General features: G+C 40.3%; 4 protein-coding genes across 6 annotated transcripts; 2 read left to right on the top strand and 2 right to left on the bottom strand.

Moving 5' to 3' along the window:
* Positions 1–2,591: 2,591 nt before the first annotated feature.
* Positions 2,592–5,151, bottom strand: mrpl10 (mitochondrial ribosomal protein L10). The gene is made up of 5 exons (XM_076034900.1): positions 5,058–5,151; positions 4,449–4,621; positions 3,952–4,116; positions 3,657–3,801; positions 2,592–3,152 (listed from the first exon to the last, which is right to left on the bottom strand). The coding sequence occupies exons 1-5, from the start codon at positions 5,095–5,097 to the stop codon at positions 2,896–2,898; spliced, it is 780 nt and encodes a 259-aa protein (XP_075891015.1). The 5' UTR covers positions 5,098–5,151; the 3' UTR covers positions 2,592–2,895.
* A 330-nt stretch (positions 5,152–5,481) lies between these two features.
* On the top strand, positions 5,482–8,336 carry pnpo (pyridoxamine 5'-phosphate oxidase). The gene is made up of 7 exons (XM_076034901.1): positions 5,482–5,769; positions 6,071–6,195; positions 6,274–6,373; positions 6,686–6,739; positions 6,882–7,010; positions 7,358–7,428; positions 7,714–8,336. Exons 1-7 carry the CDS (start codon positions 5,587–5,589, stop codon positions 7,877–7,879), a joined length of 828 nt encoding a protein of 275 aa, XP_075891016.1. The 5' UTR covers positions 5,482–5,586; the 3' UTR covers positions 7,880–8,336.
* Positions 8,337–8,569: 233 nt separating this feature from the next.
* Positions 8,570–12,627, bottom strand: prr15lb (proline rich 15 like b). Of its 3 annotated transcripts, none has more exons than XM_076034902.1 (2): positions 12,518–12,627; positions 8,570–9,771 (listed from the first exon to the last, which is right to left on the bottom strand). In XM_076034902.1, exons 1-2 carry the CDS (start codon positions 12,552–12,554, stop codon positions 9,410–9,412), a joined length of 399 nt encoding a protein of 132 aa, XP_075891017.1. In that variant the 5' UTR covers positions 12,555–12,627; the 3' UTR covers positions 8,570–9,409. The 3 variants fall into 3 exon arrangements, with proteins under 3 accessions (XP_075891017.1, XP_075891018.1, XP_075891019.1); XM_076034903.1 differs by lacking the exon at positions 12,518–12,627 and adding an exon at positions 12,266–12,415; XM_076034904.1 differs by lacking the exon at positions 12,518–12,627 and adding an exon at positions 12,266–12,411 and having other exon boundaries at positions 8,570–9,767.
* Positions 12,628–13,324: 697 nt separating this feature from the next.
* cdk5rap3 (CDK5 regulatory subunit associated protein 3) lies at positions 13,325–17,555 on the top strand. Its single transcript, XM_076034907.1, has 14 exons — positions 13,325–13,483; positions 13,765–13,810; positions 13,952–14,083; positions 14,320–14,420; positions 14,521–14,569; positions 14,792–14,970; positions 15,046–15,182; positions 15,342–15,486; positions 16,024–16,131; positions 16,300–16,375; positions 16,468–16,556; positions 16,817–17,022; positions 17,129–17,300; positions 17,429–17,555. The coding sequence occupies exons 1-14, from the start codon at positions 13,478–13,480 to the stop codon at positions 17,492–17,494; spliced, it is 1,512 nt and encodes a 503-aa protein (XP_075891022.1). The 5' UTR covers positions 13,325–13,477; the 3' UTR covers positions 17,495–17,555.
* The last annotated feature ends 310 nt before the right edge of the window (positions 17,556–17,865 follow it).

Raw genomic sequence — 17,865 nt, forward strand, 5'->3', positions numbered from 1 at the left:
GAGCAGATTCCGACTGTGACACCACTGACGCAGCCTGTGGCCCGAGGATTACCAACCTCCGCCTAATTGGTTTTTCAGGGAACGTTTTTAGCTCCATGTCACTTGAAGATTCCCAAAGCAGAGAGCAATGAGACAGCAGTACCAAGGGGATATCATCATTCACACTCACTTTGCAGCGGAAGCACTGGCAACAGTTTCACTCAAGAGAGAACGGTCAAATTATTTCCTTTGTGAATGAAATTTACTCAGTAGATAAAACTGTTTTCACCTCTGTGTGTTAGTCATCAGTTTAGACACATGGAATTAAAATGAAGAGTTATCACAAACGTTTTTAGCTCCGTTGTGTGAGACAAATGTCCTCAAACACATCTTCAAACAGTTCCTTGTGTTAAGTACCTAAATACATTTGGTCAGTTGTAAACAAAACATTTTTTTCCACACATCAGTATTGGAATCAATTCTGCTAAACAGTATTACCTTGCACATAAGTATACGCAGCATCTCCTTTGTGTATATAACTTGAAAAATAGACTCTATTCTCTAGTTTAAATGAGTTCTGTCTACAGGGCCTGGATGTCGGCCAGAACCTGACTAACTGAGTGTTACATAAGAGAACTGAGAAGATGAGAGCGGCTGCCCTCACTGATGAGGGCACATAGGCAGATCAAGATGGGGGGGAAAACATGTTGCTGTGCCAGATGAGGAGAAAAGTTCAAAGAACCCCTAAATCTGTGGTGAAATGTGCTTCTTGTAATACCACTCAAAAAACACAGACACTTGACAATTTTAGATACTTTTTAAGGACTGCTCTAGTTGTGTATTAAATACAACGAACTTTCAACATACCACCGAAAAAATCACTGTATTATTTCCTTGATTATTCAATAAAATAAACATAACAGTTTGTTATTCGTAACATTACAACGGTTCAGTTTATCCATACATTTCATTAAATCTCAGACAATGAGCTCATACATAATTTTAAGTATGGTCTATGTGAATAAGATGTGATGAACTCTGCAGTCATAGCTAATAGCATGTGCCAAACAAACATTAATAGTCACTGATAAAAAGAAAACATTAATAAATAAATAATCTGCCTTTTGGGCACATTTTTACTTCCACATTATCATATTTGCTGTAACACAAATACGGTAACTGGCTTTAACCTGTTAAGATCTATCATGAGCTCATTAGATTGAAATAAAACACAATTGAGGTGAAATGCAAACAACGTAGTTTAACATGCAGATATTATCAGGTCACAATCTTCTAATATCATTTCATTGAAAGAAAAACATCAGGGATCATGAAGAAGGAACAACCAATAAAGGATTAACCAATCAAATGTTTAAATCTGTACTCTAAATTGAGAGGCTTAAGTCTCTGTAAAAATTTAAGTGTCTCAGCTGTGTTTGTGATAGTTTTGTATCACATTAGTTCCTGATGCCTCTAAACTCTAATCGTGGCAGAAGCATGATAGGTATGTTGCCTTAACACTGCATCAAGACGGACAACAGGTATTAATTAATAACAAATGTATTCTAGTGATTTGATCCCCATTTTAATGTCAAATTTTGAATTTCAGGCTCTGATTTCGTATTCAGCTTGCAATATTCCAAAGCCACTTTTTACCTGGGATCCACTTTCCACTCTCATTGTTTGTTGCAGCCCTCCTTCGCTTGAAGACTTGACCGACGGCTCATCAGTGGGAGAAAATGACCTTGTCCACCAGGAAAAATGGAGTTTATTCCCATGGAAACCGCCGTCGAGAAGAAGAAGAAAAATCAAACTACACGTTGGTTCCAGAGATAATCACTCATTCTAATCTGGCGGCCGGTGCCCTCTGCACCTGTGATCAGCTCCAAATCCAAGGAGAGCTGTGCGTCCCAGGCTGCGCTCGCTGTGCGCAATGTGTCCCGGGCATTATCCGCATTAGGTGGAATTACACAGGGTGTCTAGCAGGCATGTGGTGGAGGGTAAATTCAGCCGCTCTCCACTCACTCTGATACTTTTAAAGGGTGAAAACATTTTAAATGTATCTTAGAAGTAAGACAGTTTCCTGAAAATGTTCACATTTTCTCCAGTTTTTCACATTTTTTTAAAGCCACTGAAACATTTTTAATTTCAAATTAGTCTTTAAATTACGTGACTCAAGCCATAATTCTAATTTTCATGTCAACATCATTGTGTTTTCTATCAGTAATATCAATACTTCAAGTTTCCAACTCCAATTTTCCAATATTGAAATTAAAGCATTTATGTGTTATTTTTTTATTGTTGCATTTTTCATTTAGTTAATTTGGCATATTAGTTTTTTTTTTTCCACAGATATATTTAGAGAAATGATCTGGCACGAAAGGGAGAAACACCCCCACAGAGAAGCAGACCATTGTGGGCTAACTGACCCAGATTAACAAACTGTAATCTGCAGATTACGGCATCGGGACCTGTGACCACTTGTGTTTATTTTGGCTGGGCTTGTTTCATGAAGCCACTTAGGCTTTAGAATAAGGCTGGTACATGAAATGTGACTTGAAGGCCTTTATAAATGTGCACATCAGACATACAAAAAAAGAGACTGAACAACAGAGTGTTGATGAGGTTTATGTCAAGGTAACAATAATCTTAATCACAGACAAAAAGAAGCTCCTTCCAGACCCTCCACAAATGGAGTGAGGTACACTGAAACAGTCAGTTCTGCAGGTTGATGTGTTCACAGCAGCCACAGTGCACTTCAGGCCTGATGCATGTTGCGAGAGGAAGCCGATGTCTGCACCAGTTTAACTGCTCGTCTTCGCGATTGGATGAGGCCCAGCACAGGACTTCTCAACCACTCCATGCAGCTGGGAAGCCCCACGACAACAGTTCACGTACGTTCCCTCCTGTTCAGCTCTATGTGGCTTCCTGCGCCGGTGGAGCCGGCGGAGCCGGCACAGCCGTCTCCGTGACGTCGGCCTCGCTCCGCTGTTTGACGTACTGCTGGAGCAGCGCTGACAGGTGGGCAGGGTGGCGCTGCAGCATGGAGGCTGTGCAGGAGGTCAGCATTGTCAGCCCGCTCACCAGTTCACCCTGGATGACCGTGACTGAAGGGAGCTTGGCGTAGCTCGCCACACCCTGCGCACTCAGCAAGGTGTTGTCTATGCAGGCACCTGTTGAGGAGTAGTTCATTCAATAAATTAAGGGGAACCGATGGAACTGTAATAAAATGAAATAACTGAAGGAAATAAAATAATGTCTACTGTTAAATTCTGTATCCTACAGATTTAAAGAAATTGATGATAATGTCATTATCTTGATTATTATTGTGAGCAAATACTATGAGCAGGTAATTACATTTTCCATTAGACAGAATATTTATTAAAAAAAATAAAAAAATAAAAAAATGTTTTACCAAAGTTTTTCAGACAAAAATAATAAATAGTTATTTGACTGTATTGTCTCCAGAGACTCCAATTGCAAAATTGGTTCCAATAGCAAAGACTATTGTAATGAGGATTTATAATTATTACACTAATTTCAAACATTATCACTGTCGCGTTGTAGGATTTTAAAAAAAAAATGTTATTTTGTAATTGTAAAAATATACAATCTTTGTCTGCAGCAAAAAAACAACAACATTCCTCCATGCATGCTGATGGACAGGAGGACCGTACCCAGAAGTGTCATCTGTGGGCTCGCCCTCAGGGTGGTCAGCATCTCCTTCGCCTTTGGCTCTTTACTGACAAAGAGAACCGTGGGGCCGATGAAAAGAGGAACCATGTTTTGATATATGCTTTCGTTCAGAAACGACCGCACCACCTGCAGAACAGCACAATTCGCAATTAGCTTCACTTCAGTGCCAAGAGTTTAACCCAAACGTTACCATACAATAAATGGTTAACGTCTTTTCTGAATAAAACCCTTAAGACTAAACAGCCGACTCAATGCGGCATCAGTGGAAAGTGTCACCTGGTTGGGCGTGAACTTGACAGTGATGCCATGTTTGTGAAGTCTATGCTTGAGAATCATCATGTCCTCTGCATTGCTGGCGTTGTTCTGGACCACAGCAATCATCTTATTGTCCTGGAACAGCTTCTTCAATTCCTTCTTCAGGATGAACATCAGAGGAGTCTCCTGCTTAGCAAAAAATGGGAAGAGTCTAAAAATCCAGATTTACGCAGAATAACTGACATAAAAGTTAATTCGCAGTCATATGGTCACTTTTTGACAGCCCCTGTTGGGATGTGACTGTCACCAAGATGACCATTGAATGTGCCACTTAAAACACAATTGATAGAAAGACAGAAAGCTGGTTTACTTTGTGTAAAAGTAAATAAATAAAGAGTGAAGGCTGCTGTATTAAAACTACTTATGAAGCACTATCATACGAGGCATAAGGTCAGCACTGATTCACAATGACAAGAAATGCAGCTGTGGAAACTATGTAGAGAGTGGATGTTTCTCACCTCCTCCTGGACTCTTTTCGTTTCGGAAGGGTAGGCGCCCGGAGGAAAAGGCCGAGGAGCAGGGATGTACTCAGTGACAGCCAGGAGCTTCTGTCTGAGGATGTGCAACGGCTTCCTGTGGCGGGTCACGGCCTTGGAGCTGTGCCTGACGCTCTGCGTCAGGGGAAGCCATCCTGAAAGACAGTAGTGATGCTGCATTCAGGACGACTGTAAACTTGGGAAACGACAATGTTTATGTTTAACTTGAGCCGTTTAAACGGACCCATAACACTGACAAATTCACTGATTGTATCATAAAATGTAAAAAATAAAAATAATAAATACCACATGCAAAGCTGCATTTGTTATTTTTAATTATTGTTTTCAAGATGACACGAAAAATGACTCCAAGTTTCCAAATTTACAGCGGATGATGTGTCATTTAATTCAAACAGACAGCCACCCGGCAAATGCTGTTGCTACATTTGCTCTCTACCTAGAGAGATGTTTCCTAAACATCCTGATCACCTAAAAACCTCGTAGAATGCTAAACCTAACTCCTCGTGATTTTAAACACAGTAAAACACAACATATACGTTGTGACTTAATGTATTATTGGCTATACATTACCTTGTTTCGGTAGAAACTTCACACACAAGGTCGCCGCCATATCTGACAGGAAAACACGACGAAGGAAGTGACGTCATGATAGCGCTGTATGCTGCATTCACATCCATGTCGGCAGAGAGAGGAAAAGAAAACCATTCTGATAGGATGTTCACATTACGTCGCTGCATGTGTCAAATTTCTACATCAATTATTGACTATGTTTAGGCATTTTTTATTTTATTTTATTTAGTATTTGTTCGGGGGGGGAAACATAGTTGGATATTTTTGACTGTAATCAAATTAGCTATTTTAGACGTAACAGAGATTACCTGAACGTATCATTGTCTGATGATTTTCTTTTTAATTTTGTGAAAACGTAACCTACTTTTAAACAAAGCTTTTTAGCTTCGCTTTCAGACATGATCTCACTGTCGCATATGATTAAAAGTGAAGTTCGGCCGCGAAATATTAACTTTGCGGTTGTGTAATATTTTACGCAACGTGAGCCATGTTGCCGTGACGTGGTTTACGTCACATTATTTCGACAGGCATGAGGCGCACACTCAGTGTGAATGTTTCTCGGTGTATTGGTTATTTATTTAATCCGGTTCCTGCCGCTCTGACAGCAGAACGTGTGCGAGGTTTTCAAGTGAATCTGCACCGCGCATTTGCTGAGAAACCTCCGAACATGGACCTGAGCAACATGAGGAAGAAATACAAGGGCGACGAGGAGGTGAGCAGCTGTCCAACCAGCGTTTTACCTGTGACAAGGTTTATTATCCTCCACTTGCTCTGTCCGTAAACCTGCGAGGTCAAACCTGTCCACTGTATGCGCAATTGCGGCAATATTTATTAGGAGACTCGATGAGCGGACGTTAGACTGACATCTGCTGTCGAATTTCAATGTAGATCTCACCAGCTCCACGAGAAAGCTAAACAATCCATAGATTGTGTTGCATTTAGTGTTGGGCTCATAGTCTGTTAAAATTGACCAATTGTGTTTTGCTTTGCCTTTGTGTTTTTCGTCTCACTAGTGCTTTGAAGAGAGCCAGCTCACTTCTTTGGACCCAATCAAACAGTTTGGAAACTGGTTTGATGAGGCCACAAAGTGCCCAGAAATTGGTGAGGCCAACGCTATGTGCATCGCCACTGCAACAAAGTAAGCAACACATGGCTCATCGGCATCCCTCCAGCCTTTCCTCAGCCTTACTGTCCACCTCATTTCCCCCCTGGACAGAGACGGACGGCCGTCTGCTCGCATGGTCCTCCTGAAAGGCTACAGCAATGAAGGGTTCCGCTTCTTCACCAACTACGAAAGCCGAAAAGGTTCTGAGCTGGTGAGTCTGCATTGCATAAATCATCCAGGCTTTAGTTAAACTTGAATATCTCTCAGTGAGGTGGCAATGAACCAGTTGTCAGCTGTTAATGTCGTAAGATTTGAATTTCCTATAATCCATATCAGCAAACATAGCAAATCAATTTAACTGAAAAACTGGAATGTATCCCAAATCCATTGGGTTTATTTTGGGGGGGGGAAGTCAAACGTTCAAAGCAGGCCAGTCAGATTTCTTTACTGCCATTGCAGCTAGCAGGTAACAGCACTAGGCTTCCTATTGATACCATAATCTGATTTATCTTCTTATCTGCAGGAGAGCAATCCATATGCATCTCTGGTGTTCTACTGGGAACCAATAAACAGACAGGTACAGATTGTAAACTGCAGCATTGTTGTTTCTTATTATTCATTTGTAAATAGTCTTTTTATTTTTATTTTTTTATTTTATTTATTTATTTATTTATTTTTTAATTAAAAAAAAAAAAGTCATCTTATACGTCCATGTTCAGATCCGTATTGAAGGCACAGTGGAGCGGATCCCCTTCCAAACCTCCTGCGACTACTTCCATTCCCGACCCAAGAGCAGCCAGATCGGTGCGGTGGTGAGCCGGCAGAGCACTCCAGTCCCCAACAGAGATGTAAGAACAAATACTGTGTCACCCAGTAAAGTGTGTTGGCTAAAAATGCGTAAACAAACAGATAAACCACTCAGCAAATAATGAAACTGATGCAAAATGAATGCTGCCATTACAGAAATGCGTAACTCAGAGTTACTGAACTTGGCTGGCTACGCGCTGTTCACTGTTAACATTCTTGGCCTGAATTGTTCATGACTAAAATGTTCCCTGCAAACACTTTGCCGCTTCTTAACACTGTTTGCAGAATCCATGTCAGTTTGTTGTGTGTGCATTTTGTTTATTCATAGCACATGCTTTTAATTTCTGTGTTGCTGTTTTTCTCCTAAACATTATTCATTGTCTTCCAGTATCTAAGACAGAAAAATGCTGAGCTAGAAGAGAAGTACAAGGTCTCTGAGGTGCCAATGCCAGACTACTGGTGAGCATGTCTCTTCTTTTTGGAGCTGCAGGTCAAATTAAAACGAAAGAAGATGGCCAAGCTTTAATTTCCTCTTTAAAATGTATTTAGATAGATTGAAGAAATAGATTTTGAAAATTTAAGATTTAATTTGAACATTTTAGTTTTCATGCTCAGTTACTTTTTTTTTTATTTCACTCTGATAAATAAAGCTAGTATTAAATGTGTTGTTATGGTCTAATTTTTTGGTGTATTGCTCCCAATTGAGTCAGTTGTTCTGATATTCTCCTTGTCCCTCACCACCAGGGGGGGCTACATTGTCAAACCTGATGTGATCGAGTTCTGGCAGGGTCAGACCAACAGGCTTCACGACCGCATCGTCTTTACACGGCACACAGAGGGCCAGAGTGAACTTGCAGAGTTCCAGCACCTTGCGGAGGGAGGCTGGGTTTACCAGCGCCTGTCGCCTTGATGACAACCTCCTGAGTGAAACCCATCAGGAGGGTTGACCTCATGTCATCAGATTGTTTTACATTAACGTTCAGTACGTGCGGCTCTGCGTAGGATCGGTCGCAACAAGCCAAACGTTGCCTCATTGTCATATTGTTGTAGGAGTAGTGACGCGTGTTGCAACGAGAAATGATTGTCTCGCATCATGAAACTGTCATCATGTAAAAGTGTCTGAAGAAGCACAACCACACTTGTCCACTCTTGCAAATTCATTTTGTCCTCCATTGTTGTTGGAAATCCTACAGAAGCTTTGCACATTTTTGGTTTTCTTCCAGGAAAACAATGTGATAATTGAAGAAGTGCCGTCAGCCATCTGTGTCCAATTGAACTGTTTGACAATGAGATTTTTCTGTGTCATTCGCCGAACGTTATTATGACTTGTGTAAATGGAGTTTGTGATAATAAAATCACACTTGTAACTTTGTGCTTGATACATGTTTGGCCAGCAGATGTCAGCAGAGTACAGTTAAGGTTTACAAGGCAGAATAAGGTGTAGCTCAGCACAGCAGCAAGACCCTTCTTCAGCACAAGTTGTACCTGATCATTAACCAGCCTGATGTGTTATTCAAAATGCATATGGTGCAAAACGAAAGCTTGTGAAGAATTATTTTGGTATATTATAGTGGAGCTAATGGAAGTTGAAAAAATAATATCATGTTGACGATGATTTAGTTTTTCAAGGATGTCCCACTGGATATACAGTATACAATGATAACATCTGTAAGTACAGTCTGACAAACAAGTTTCACTTCAGCAAATACAATTTATGCATCAATACATAACAAAATGCAGAACACAATAGGACTGACAAGATCTTCTTATACTATTAATAATCGCAATATGTTACCACTCAAAACTCTTATTGTACTGCTTTGTGTGCCTCAAACCTAGTGAAGAAGAGAAACTTCCTCTTGATTACTTAACATTTGCTCCAACATGAACTTCTGCACAGTCAGGAATGTTTTATTACAATGGCCCTGTATCACATGACGGTGTCTGTTTACTGTCCCCATGTCAACACAGCCAACACACACTCGCTCACTCTCTTACAAACGCATGAACACACGCACACGCAGAGAAGGGGGGGGGGGGTTGAAGAGAGACGAAACTAAACCATGATAAGACTAATAACATAATAGAAAAATGCACATTTCTTTTTTACAGTGACTCATCTAAGGCATTTCTTCAATTCGAAATGCTCAATTGTGTTATAACTTAAAAAAAACAGTTTTAAAACATTTTTCAACATTTGATTAAATTAATTTGAATAATATATATTTTGGTCATTAAAATTCTAATCAAACTAGAAAAATGATTGCTTGCGACGCAACAAAAAATATTGTTTCCTCATCTTCATGACGTGAGCTGGTTGCAGTTATTAGAGGAGGAGCAGAAGTGTTTTGTTGGATTTTATCCCCCTTTATAACTGTGACACTGTCAGATGACACGGCGGTGATCAAGCATCTTTATGCTGATTAGAGTGCCTGAGCTATTAATCAATGTTTTTCTGGTGATTCTCGTCACCGAGGCCTTGCTGTGAGAACAGACTGGGATTCTCAGCCAGCGTTGCGCGCACCTTCTTCTTCTCCTTGTAGCGTCCCGAGTGGGACACCTTGACGTGGCGCCCCTTGGTGGCAGATTTGTCCACAATCTTCTCCAGTCTGGAGTTGAAGTGGCTGTCCGTGAGGTGGTCCTGAGGGGGGATAATGCCCAGGTGCTCCTTGTTGCCAGTGTTGCTGCCAAACTCTGCAGGGATTTCGTACAGGACTTTGGCTTCGGCCTTCTTCTTGCGTGAGAAGGTCAACTTCCACCAGCTGGGGTCGGCCATAGCAGCAACACTGTCTGGATGCCTGACTTGAGGAACACAGAAAAAAACAACACATTGTTACAAATGACACAGCCCAAGCAGCTCAGCTATTTACAACAAATGTAAAGAAAAGCTGCTGTTTGACAAAACCAGACAGGTTTTCATTTACTTTTACGCATACTCCATTGAATTGTTGATATGTGATTGGACCTTTTAATATTTGAAACATGAAAGTTTTCTGAAATAAGTTAGATCTGACAGTGTCTGCTCTCTTCTCTGTTCAAGACGTTTTGTGAAGGTGTCTCAGTCAGTCATTGATGTTAACGAGTAAACAAGTAATCCCAACATCATAAATCAGTTGATGGGAGTCATTGAAACCTTATTGCCCTAAAACCCCACTGTTTAAACATGTCTGCCCAATCACGACTCCCTGAAGATAACATCCTGAACGCCAGGGCAGCCAGGGCACCAAGGTTAGGCCTTTTTCCAAACCTGTGCATTTAACCGTAGTGGAGGTTTCGAGGTCTACAGCTGAACACACTCACACAGTTTGAAGAATGAGTGACTGCAAATAAGTATTTGAAAAAAAAAAAAAAAAAAAAGATTTTGACCATCATCAGGTTTAAATTATGTCCTCAAACAATGACCTCTGCTGTACATGGCTGGATTTATATTGATAATCCTGTTAAATCATGTGTAAAGCCTTGACAATAATACCGCTAGCTTGCGACATGCTTGCTATTATATTGATAGTATTACACAATGTGTCTTAAAACGATCATGAGATGACACTTTGTCAGTTCTTCCCTCCACCTCCGACACTGATGGCCGAATGACCTCATGGGAAACCTGACACTTTGACCCCCAGCTGATAAATTAATCATCAGCATTTGAGGAAGATCCTCTGTCACTTGCTCTCTGTGAAACCGATATGGCAAAGAAGGCTTTTCTGACTGATGAAGAGGCAGGAGTCTCGGAGGCAGACGCAGCACTTTGGTTATATAACAGTTGCAGCGTCCTGCTCTTTTATCTTATCTCTGCTGGGATCTGCTTGGATTCACATTTGGTATCACTGCACCTACTGTGTCCACATCCCTGTGACCATATTTGAACAATAAAAAACACTTCCCTTATGCAGTCTTAGAAAAAGGTTCCACCCTTGATGTTAAAAGTATCACTTATGAACAGGTCTGGTGATTCTCATAAAGATCCTGTTGAAGAGCTCCAGGCAGTACTTCCTCAGCTCCACATTCTGTCTTTTATTCATTTTTAAAATTATTTTTATAGTATTTATTTAATCAGATTATCAATACTACTGACTACTGAGGCCATGGATTGTGTTTTCTGAAGTCAAGCTCACCCACCCAGCTCTTTTCCATCTGATGCTGAATTTTCTAGAATAGAACCCTAGCTTCACCGTCCATTTCCCCTCATTTAGAGCTAATTTTTGCAGCATGGATGTCTTCCTTGTCTCACCAGAGACAAATAGACAGAGTTCCTCTCCAGCATGTTTTCATAGCATTTACATAGTATCGTTGACTCTTTCAACCAACAGCCCCCGGAGGGCGACTAAACTCTGAGCACAACTTTCTCGCCGCTTTGGACTACATAGCGGTACACTGTGTTCACATATTTCTTCTAGTATTCTGTGTTTGACTTAGTCATGACCTTTGAGACAAAAAGGCCCTGTTGACATAAAAGAGGCCCCGTCTGCAGCCCCCTTTAATAAGTTACCATGTTTTCTGATCTGCGAGAGCAAGCGGCTCAGCCTCAGAGATCACAGCAGCAGAGAGAGGTAGAGGAGACTTTTTCCACGCTTGGAAATCACAAACCATCTCCTTCCTTTCACGAGGGGGGGGGGGGGGGTGACGAGGCTTCAAGAGCATCACTGGCCCCTCAAGAAAGAGCTGCTGGAGCTTTACACTCTCAGGTTTCGTTGCTTGAAAGCATCAGCCTGAGTTAAGTAAGTTAAAGAGAAGCCCCTCAGTGGTTATTCCCCGAAATCCCAGGGATTTCTTTGAGCTGAAGACAACCCTGACTTTAAGAATTACGGCAACATTTATTCTCCTCACACCTAACTGCAAAATCGATGGCAGGCAAACAAATATGACAGGTGACAGGCTGAGGCCATGTCATAACAGATATGCAACATGGAACATTATTCAATACTGCTTTTGAAGTCCAGCATTGGCTGCAGCTTTAAAAAAATATTTTTCAGTGAAAAAATAACTTTGATGTATTATTTTGTGACATAAAACTCAAACTAAACTAACTGTAAGGAGAGAAAGTAATTCAGGTTTGGAAATGCGGCCAAGAAAAGTAATAAGCAGGAAAAGCAGATCTACAGTGAGTTCAAGGAGTTCAGAAAGTAAAAAATTGAGACTGGACAGCCAAATAGTTATGCTAAGTCAAGAGTGTGTTATGTTGCTAAGCAAAAGAATAACTCGTTCCAGCAGGTTCTCTCTGTGATAAAGTCAATATTGTTCAGGTTTGCATGTGTGTGTGTGTTTGTATCTGTGTGTGTGTGTGTGGTGTTTCTACCTCGTTGATGACTGAATAAAATCCCTTTTAGATGTGAGAAGGTCCCGCCATGCTTCCAAAGTCTTTTACCTCCACTCTGTTTTTAATTTGTCCACTCAGGTGTGCAGGTGCAGCATCTCGCTCTCCCTCTCTCTCTCTCTCTCTCTCTCTCTCTCTCTCTCTCTCTCTCCCTCTCCACCACTTCCTTACTCTCCCTCACCCTTTCCCTGAAGCACACACCCTCCTCCAATACACACACGCTTACACGCATACCTGAAGCCTCTGAATGCATTGGCAGGTAAATAGCCATGCATGTGATTTTGTGAGACGTCTCTACAGGTTGGCGTTGTCCTCTGCAGGAACCCGAGGATGAACTGCCTCTCCCACCTGCAAATCTGTCAAATCTTCCTTGCTTAGGAAAAAAAAAAAAAAAACAGCTTCTTCATCATCAAAAGTTACCTCTTTGCTGACTTGTACATAATGTAGTTAAATAAGCTCCTACAGAACTGTGAACAGCCCTGGGAAAGAGGCGACTGGCCTGATGATTTGCATGGGTTGCATAACTTGACAGTGAGTGGATGCGCACTTTGCAAGTTTTATTAGCATTCAAATGATTCAAAATTAGGCTAAACCACAGCTGTACACGCCAGGCAGTGTTGAAGGCAAAGCATTGTCTTACTATGGTTTTTACTCTGAAAGTTAAACTCTGCTGGAGGATAGGTGGGTCGATGAGACCCAAACATTTCTTGAAGCACTAAATTCAATAAATATACTTTATTTGAGGATTCTTTGTATTTTTGAAAGTTTCATTCACATTACAGTCACTGTATTAAACAATATGCATTTAATGACGTAAGATGTTAACCAATATCCAAAATGAATAGCTACAATAGATCAACAGCAACTGTGTGTGAAGCTCACCGCTGTCCTCTGGTTTCTTATTAAATATACAGACAACACCGCCCTCTAACGAGTATGTTTTAGCTTTGCACTTTAGAGAATCAGCCGTCCACCAATTGGCACTGGCATTTAGTATGGAGATATTTCATTGGTCGCTTTGTCGGGTTCATGAAACATCGCCTTCTTCTAGTGGATCCTCTTCTCCTAACGTGTCACAAACCATAAACAGTGTAACACGGGCGGTAACAATACGGCTTCGCAAATGTTTAATAAATCTGTGATGAAGGAATAGACCTCAGAAATTAAAGGCCGTTTTGTGAAGACTCAATAGAAATGGAGGTGAGTATAAAATTCTGTCTCTTTGACAGTGTTATACGCCAGCTAGCTAACGTTAGCATGCTAGCTATCACCAAGCTGGAAAAATCTAATAACTTAAATAACAACAAACCAAAACTTAGTGCGAGGACAGTATCTGCTCTGTGTTTGAGGGTAGAATTTTGCATATAGGTTTTTTAGTTGTTTCTTGAGGCACTAGAATGTTATGCCAGTGTTTGCACGCAGTCCGCGACAAAAACTGGAGGAATTTATTCTCTGTTGGTTTTTTACTCTCACTTCTGCAGAATATTCAAAGTCTCCCGATCGACATACAGACCAGCAAGCTTCTAGGTAAATAAAAAATACACGTGAATAAATGTTTTGTCACTTCCATTTGCTACAGTCATCTTTTTCTCAAGTTAATCTCTAATCAGCTGTTGCTTGCGACACTTTATTTTGTTGTTGTTGTTGTTGTTGTTTTAATATAAACAGACTGGCTCCTGGATCGGCGTCACTGCAACCTGAAATGGCAGAGCGCTGTGAAGGTGATCAGAGAGAAGATCAACGCTGCCATCCAGGATATGCCTGAGAACGAGGAAATCAAGCAGCTGCTCTCTGGCTCCTGTAAGATTCACTCTGGAAGATCAGCAGGGAGCACATATGCATATCAAAATACATTTAGAACACAATCCATTATTAGCTGAGGTCACGACAGCCTTTGAATGGATGTCTTTGCAAAAAGAATTGTAGTATTTTGTTTATTTCCGGTGTGTTACCTGAGCAATCAAGCTTGTCTTACACATTGTTTTTGCTGTAAAGGCCCATAAATGTTCATGCTTTGTGTGTTTTCTTATTGATAGATATTCACTACTTCCACTGCTTGCGGATTGTGGAGATCCTAAAGGGAACCGAGGCGTCTTCCAAAAACATCTTTGGCAGATACTCATCTCAGAGGATGAAGGTGAGATGTAATCTCATACCAAATAAGCAGGAAAAAAGTTATTTATATCATTTTTATTTGTTATTAAAATACTAAATGTTTTCTGTTTTTGTTTCCACAGGATTGGCAAGAGATTGTGTCCCTGTATGAGGCCGATAATCTCTATTTAGGTGAGTGAGTGTCCTATTACAATGGGCTAAAATGCATATTTTAATGTATTCAGTGGCTATGCTGATGAGGCGTATGTCCCTGTAGAAATGTAAAGCTGTTGTAACCATGGTAACAGCTGATTTTCTTGCTGCTGGTGGGATTATTACAGGTGTGAAGGCAATAAAATGAAGAAAGTTGTCGTTTGCATGTACAGAGTTCTTTGTTTTTTTAATGTTTCCCAGCTGAGGTGGCCAGTTTGCTGATTCGCAATGTGAGCTATGAGGGTCCAGCGCTGAGGAAGCAGTTGGCCAAAGCTCAGCAGCTACAGCAGGAGCTGAGCAGACGGGAGGTGGAGTGTCAGAGCTCAGCAGCAGATCTGAGGGAGCGCTACTACACTGCCTGCAAACAGTACGGCATCAGAGTAAGTGCAAGACAGCAGAAGTTCTCTGTACAAGCGTTCCTCTGGCTGCTGCTGAACTTGTATTTTCTGTCTCAGGGAGACAATGTGTCTCGGGAGCTTCAGGCTCTGGTCACAGATTTACCAGCAGTTCTCAAGAAAGTTGGGGAGGACGCTGCAAAGTTAGAGAAGCACATCAAACTTTACACTGCCTTCACTGATTTTGTTTGTGGATGGTGAGTTTCATGTCAAAATGAAGTCTCATTCACAACTCATATTTCTTACACACTGTGAGGTACTGTTGACTGCTTTTGCAGTGACTGGGATTCATTAGACATACAACATTTCAGTCCTGAGATCTTCTAGTAAAGTTCACTTTCCTGTGTTCTCTGCAGGTCTGAAGCAGTTTTGCCCGTACTGACTTTTGTCCAGCAGAGAGGCAACACAACGTTTTATGAGTGGAGAACAGGGACTGTCCCCACAGTGGTCGAAAGGCCATTTATAGAGGAGGAATCTACGGAAATTGTCACAGAGGATACGGTTGGTTTTATTTTCTAATTAATGTATTGTTTGTGGTCATTTATTGGTCATTTTTACCTGTAGTGTAAATGTACTATCATGGTCCATTTTATTTATTTAACTTTATTTAACTAAGTGCACAAAAGTCTAAATCACATAATCACATGACAGCTCTTTATTATAAAGATATGCATAATATATATGTATATATATATATTTATATATGTATATATATATTTATATATATATATACATATATATATATATATATATATATATATATATATATACATATATATGTATATGTATGTATATATATATATATATATATATATATATATATGTATGTATGTATGTATGTATGTATGTATGTATGTATGTATGTATGTATGTATGTATGTATGTATGTATGTATATATATATATATATATATATATATATATATATATATATATATATATATATATTAAATAGATGTATAATAATAAATAAACATGTGTTTGACGTTATTTGACGTTGTACTTGTCCTCATTTTCCCTTTACTTCTTTACTTTTTAGATTGATTGGGGCAACTTTGGTAAGAGTGCAGGTAGTCCGGACACAAATCCTGGCATTACAGTAGGAGATGGAATCGACTGGGGAATCAGTGTTGAGTCAAGCGCAGAGGTAGGAGCCCTGAACACGTCAGCTGTTTTATTTACAAGTGTTTAATCAACACATGATCATATAAATATTATTCAACTTCTGGCTGAAGATTGAAATGTAAGCAACATCGGTACATGAGCTGCTCTGCTGTCGATCTGTGTCATCCAGACTCTCTGTCTCCATCTACAGGATGCAGGCGGTATCGACTGGGGTGACAGCGGCGCGACACCGATTGAGATTGAAGTCGTGGACACGGGGACAGACTGTAACTACCTATTAACTGTTTAATCTAACAGCACCAAAAATACACCTCATGTTTTACACTCGAAATCTGTGTCTGCTAAAAATGCCTCCTAGGTCCTGAGGGTGTGGCGAGGGGCGAAGATGCTCTCACCATACTGGAAAACTCCACTTCACGCAGTCAATTCATCGACGAGCTAATGGAGGTAGAAACTCTTGTGAAGTGTTAAAGTCCCATATTTTTTTGAGTCGAGAAAGAATTTAAATATGATTATTATAGAGAAACGGAGTCTATCATAAATAAAATTTTAAATAGTTTCATTGGTATTTCCTGAATTTGTGTGCAAATAAAAGCCTGAAGTAAAGTTTCTCCAAGGGAATAATTGTTGTGTGGAGAGTAGTATTTTATCATCTTTAAGACCAATCCCAACCAAGAAATTTTGTTTATTTCCATGTGTTTGTCCAGCTGGAAGCTTTCCTCACGCAGCGTGTGACTGAGATGGGGGAGGAGGCCGATGTGGTAGCAATGAGCCAGTTCCAGCTGGCCCCCTCCATCATCCAGGGACAGTCCCGGCAACATACCAGGGAGATGCTGTCAGAGGTGCAGGACCTTCTAGGCCGCCTCACCTCCCTCCGGATGCAACACCTGTTCATGATCCAAGCCTCGCCCAGGTATTCTGTCAATTCTGATCCTACTATAGCTTCAACATGGCTTTCATCTCTGTTAGATTGACTTATTATTGTTGGCAATATTATTATTATTTAACTTGTGTTTTAGGTATGTTGAACGTGTGACAGAGGTGCTGCGACAGAAGATGAAGCAGGCAGATATCCTGGTGCTCAAGAGCACCATGATGGTTGAGAAAAGGCAGGAAGCCTTGGAGGAGCAGTCCAAACTGGAGCCTCGCATTGACCTGCTGGCAGGGTGCACCCGGGAACTCCAGAAAATGGTACTAAATAACATTTTACAGTTTGGTTACGCTGACGTATAGTTCTTTTTTTTTTATGAGATATCAACAAACATCAAGGAACATGTTATGACTAATAAGTATATATTGCTGTTTTTGTTTTTTTGCAGATTGAAGCTGACATTTCAAAGAAATACCACCAGAGGCCTGTTAATCTGATGGGGGTCAACATTTAGTTGACTTTAAAGAAGTTCATTAAATATTTCCTCAGAAAAATAAAAGTGATATTTAATATTAGACCTGTTCTGTTCTTTTTGTTTCAGAAGAGCTGTGGGTTCAATATATTTTATGAGGACAAAGGTTGAAAAGTACAACAAAATAAATGCCACTGAATATGAATTAAATATGATAATATAATAATACCAAGTATTACATGCAAACAAAAAAGTATTTGGAACCATGTTAATTACCAAGTGCACAGTTCCTATGGTATGGGAAATTGTTTTTGTTTTAGGATTCTCTTGTGTATAATAGAAATGTGGAAATGATGTAGTAGTAGTAGAGTTCATTATTGCGGGTTTATGGCTTATTTCTGGAGCATGTAAAA

The sequence above is a fragment of the Nelusetta ayraudi genome, unplaced genomic scaffold (assembly GCF_046127955.1).
Source record: "Nelusetta ayraudi isolate G7.1 ecotype Tasmania unplaced genomic scaffold, CSIRO-AGI_Nayr_v1 ptg000042l, whole genome shotgun sequence".
Classification (NCBI taxonomy): Eukaryota; Metazoa; Chordata; class Actinopteri; order Tetraodontiformes; family Monacanthidae; genus Nelusetta; species Nelusetta ayraudi.

What these genes read in the sequence shown, in the direction of transcription:
- mrpl10 (XM_076034900.1), bottom strand. Translation starts at nt 5,097, where the DNA reads ATGGCGGCGACCTTGTGTGTGAAGTTTCTACCGAAACAAG. An exon ending in GAAGTTTCTACCGAAACAAG is followed by an intron (nt 4,622 to 5,057) that starts GTAATGTATAGC and finishes ACTGTCTTTCAG; the next exon opens with GATGGCTTCCCCTGACGCAG. An exon ending in CCCACAGATGACACTTCTGG is followed by an intron (nt 3,153 to 3,656) that starts GTACGGTCCTCC and finishes ACTCCTCAACAG; the next exon opens with GTGCCTGCATAGACAACACC.
- pnpo (XM_076034901.1), top strand. Translation starts at nt 5,587, where the DNA reads ATGAGGCGCACACTCAGTGTGAATGTTTCTCGGTGTATTGGTTATTTA. An exon ending in AATACAAGGGCGACGAGGAG is followed by an intron (nt 5,770 to 6,070) that starts GTGAGCAGCTGT and finishes TCGTCTCACTAG; the next exon opens with TGCTTTGAAGAGAGCCAGCT. An exon ending in GCCGAAAAGGTTCTGAGCTG is followed by an intron (nt 6,374 to 6,685) that starts GTGAGTCTGCAT and finishes TCTTATCTGCAG; the next exon opens with GAGAGCAATCCATATGCATC.
- prr15lb (XM_076034902.1), bottom strand. Translation starts at nt 12,554, where the DNA reads ATGGCTATTTACCTGCCAATGCATTCAGAGGCTTCAG. An exon ending in AATGCATTCAGAGGCTTCAG is followed by an intron (nt 9,772 to 12,517) that starts GTATGCGTGTAA and finishes GTGTTCCTCAAG; the next exon opens with TCAGGCATCCAGACAGTGTT.
- cdk5rap3 (XM_076034907.1), top strand. An exon ending in GCAAACAGTACGGCATCAGA is followed by an intron (nt 14,971 to 15,045) that starts GTAAGTGCAAGA and finishes TTTCTGTCTCAG; the next exon opens with GGAGACAATGTGTCTCGGGA. An exon ending in CGTGGACACGGGGACAGACT is followed by an intron (nt 16,376 to 16,467) that starts GTAACTACCTAT and finishes AATGCCTCCTAG; the next exon opens with GTCCTGAGGGTGTGGCGAGG.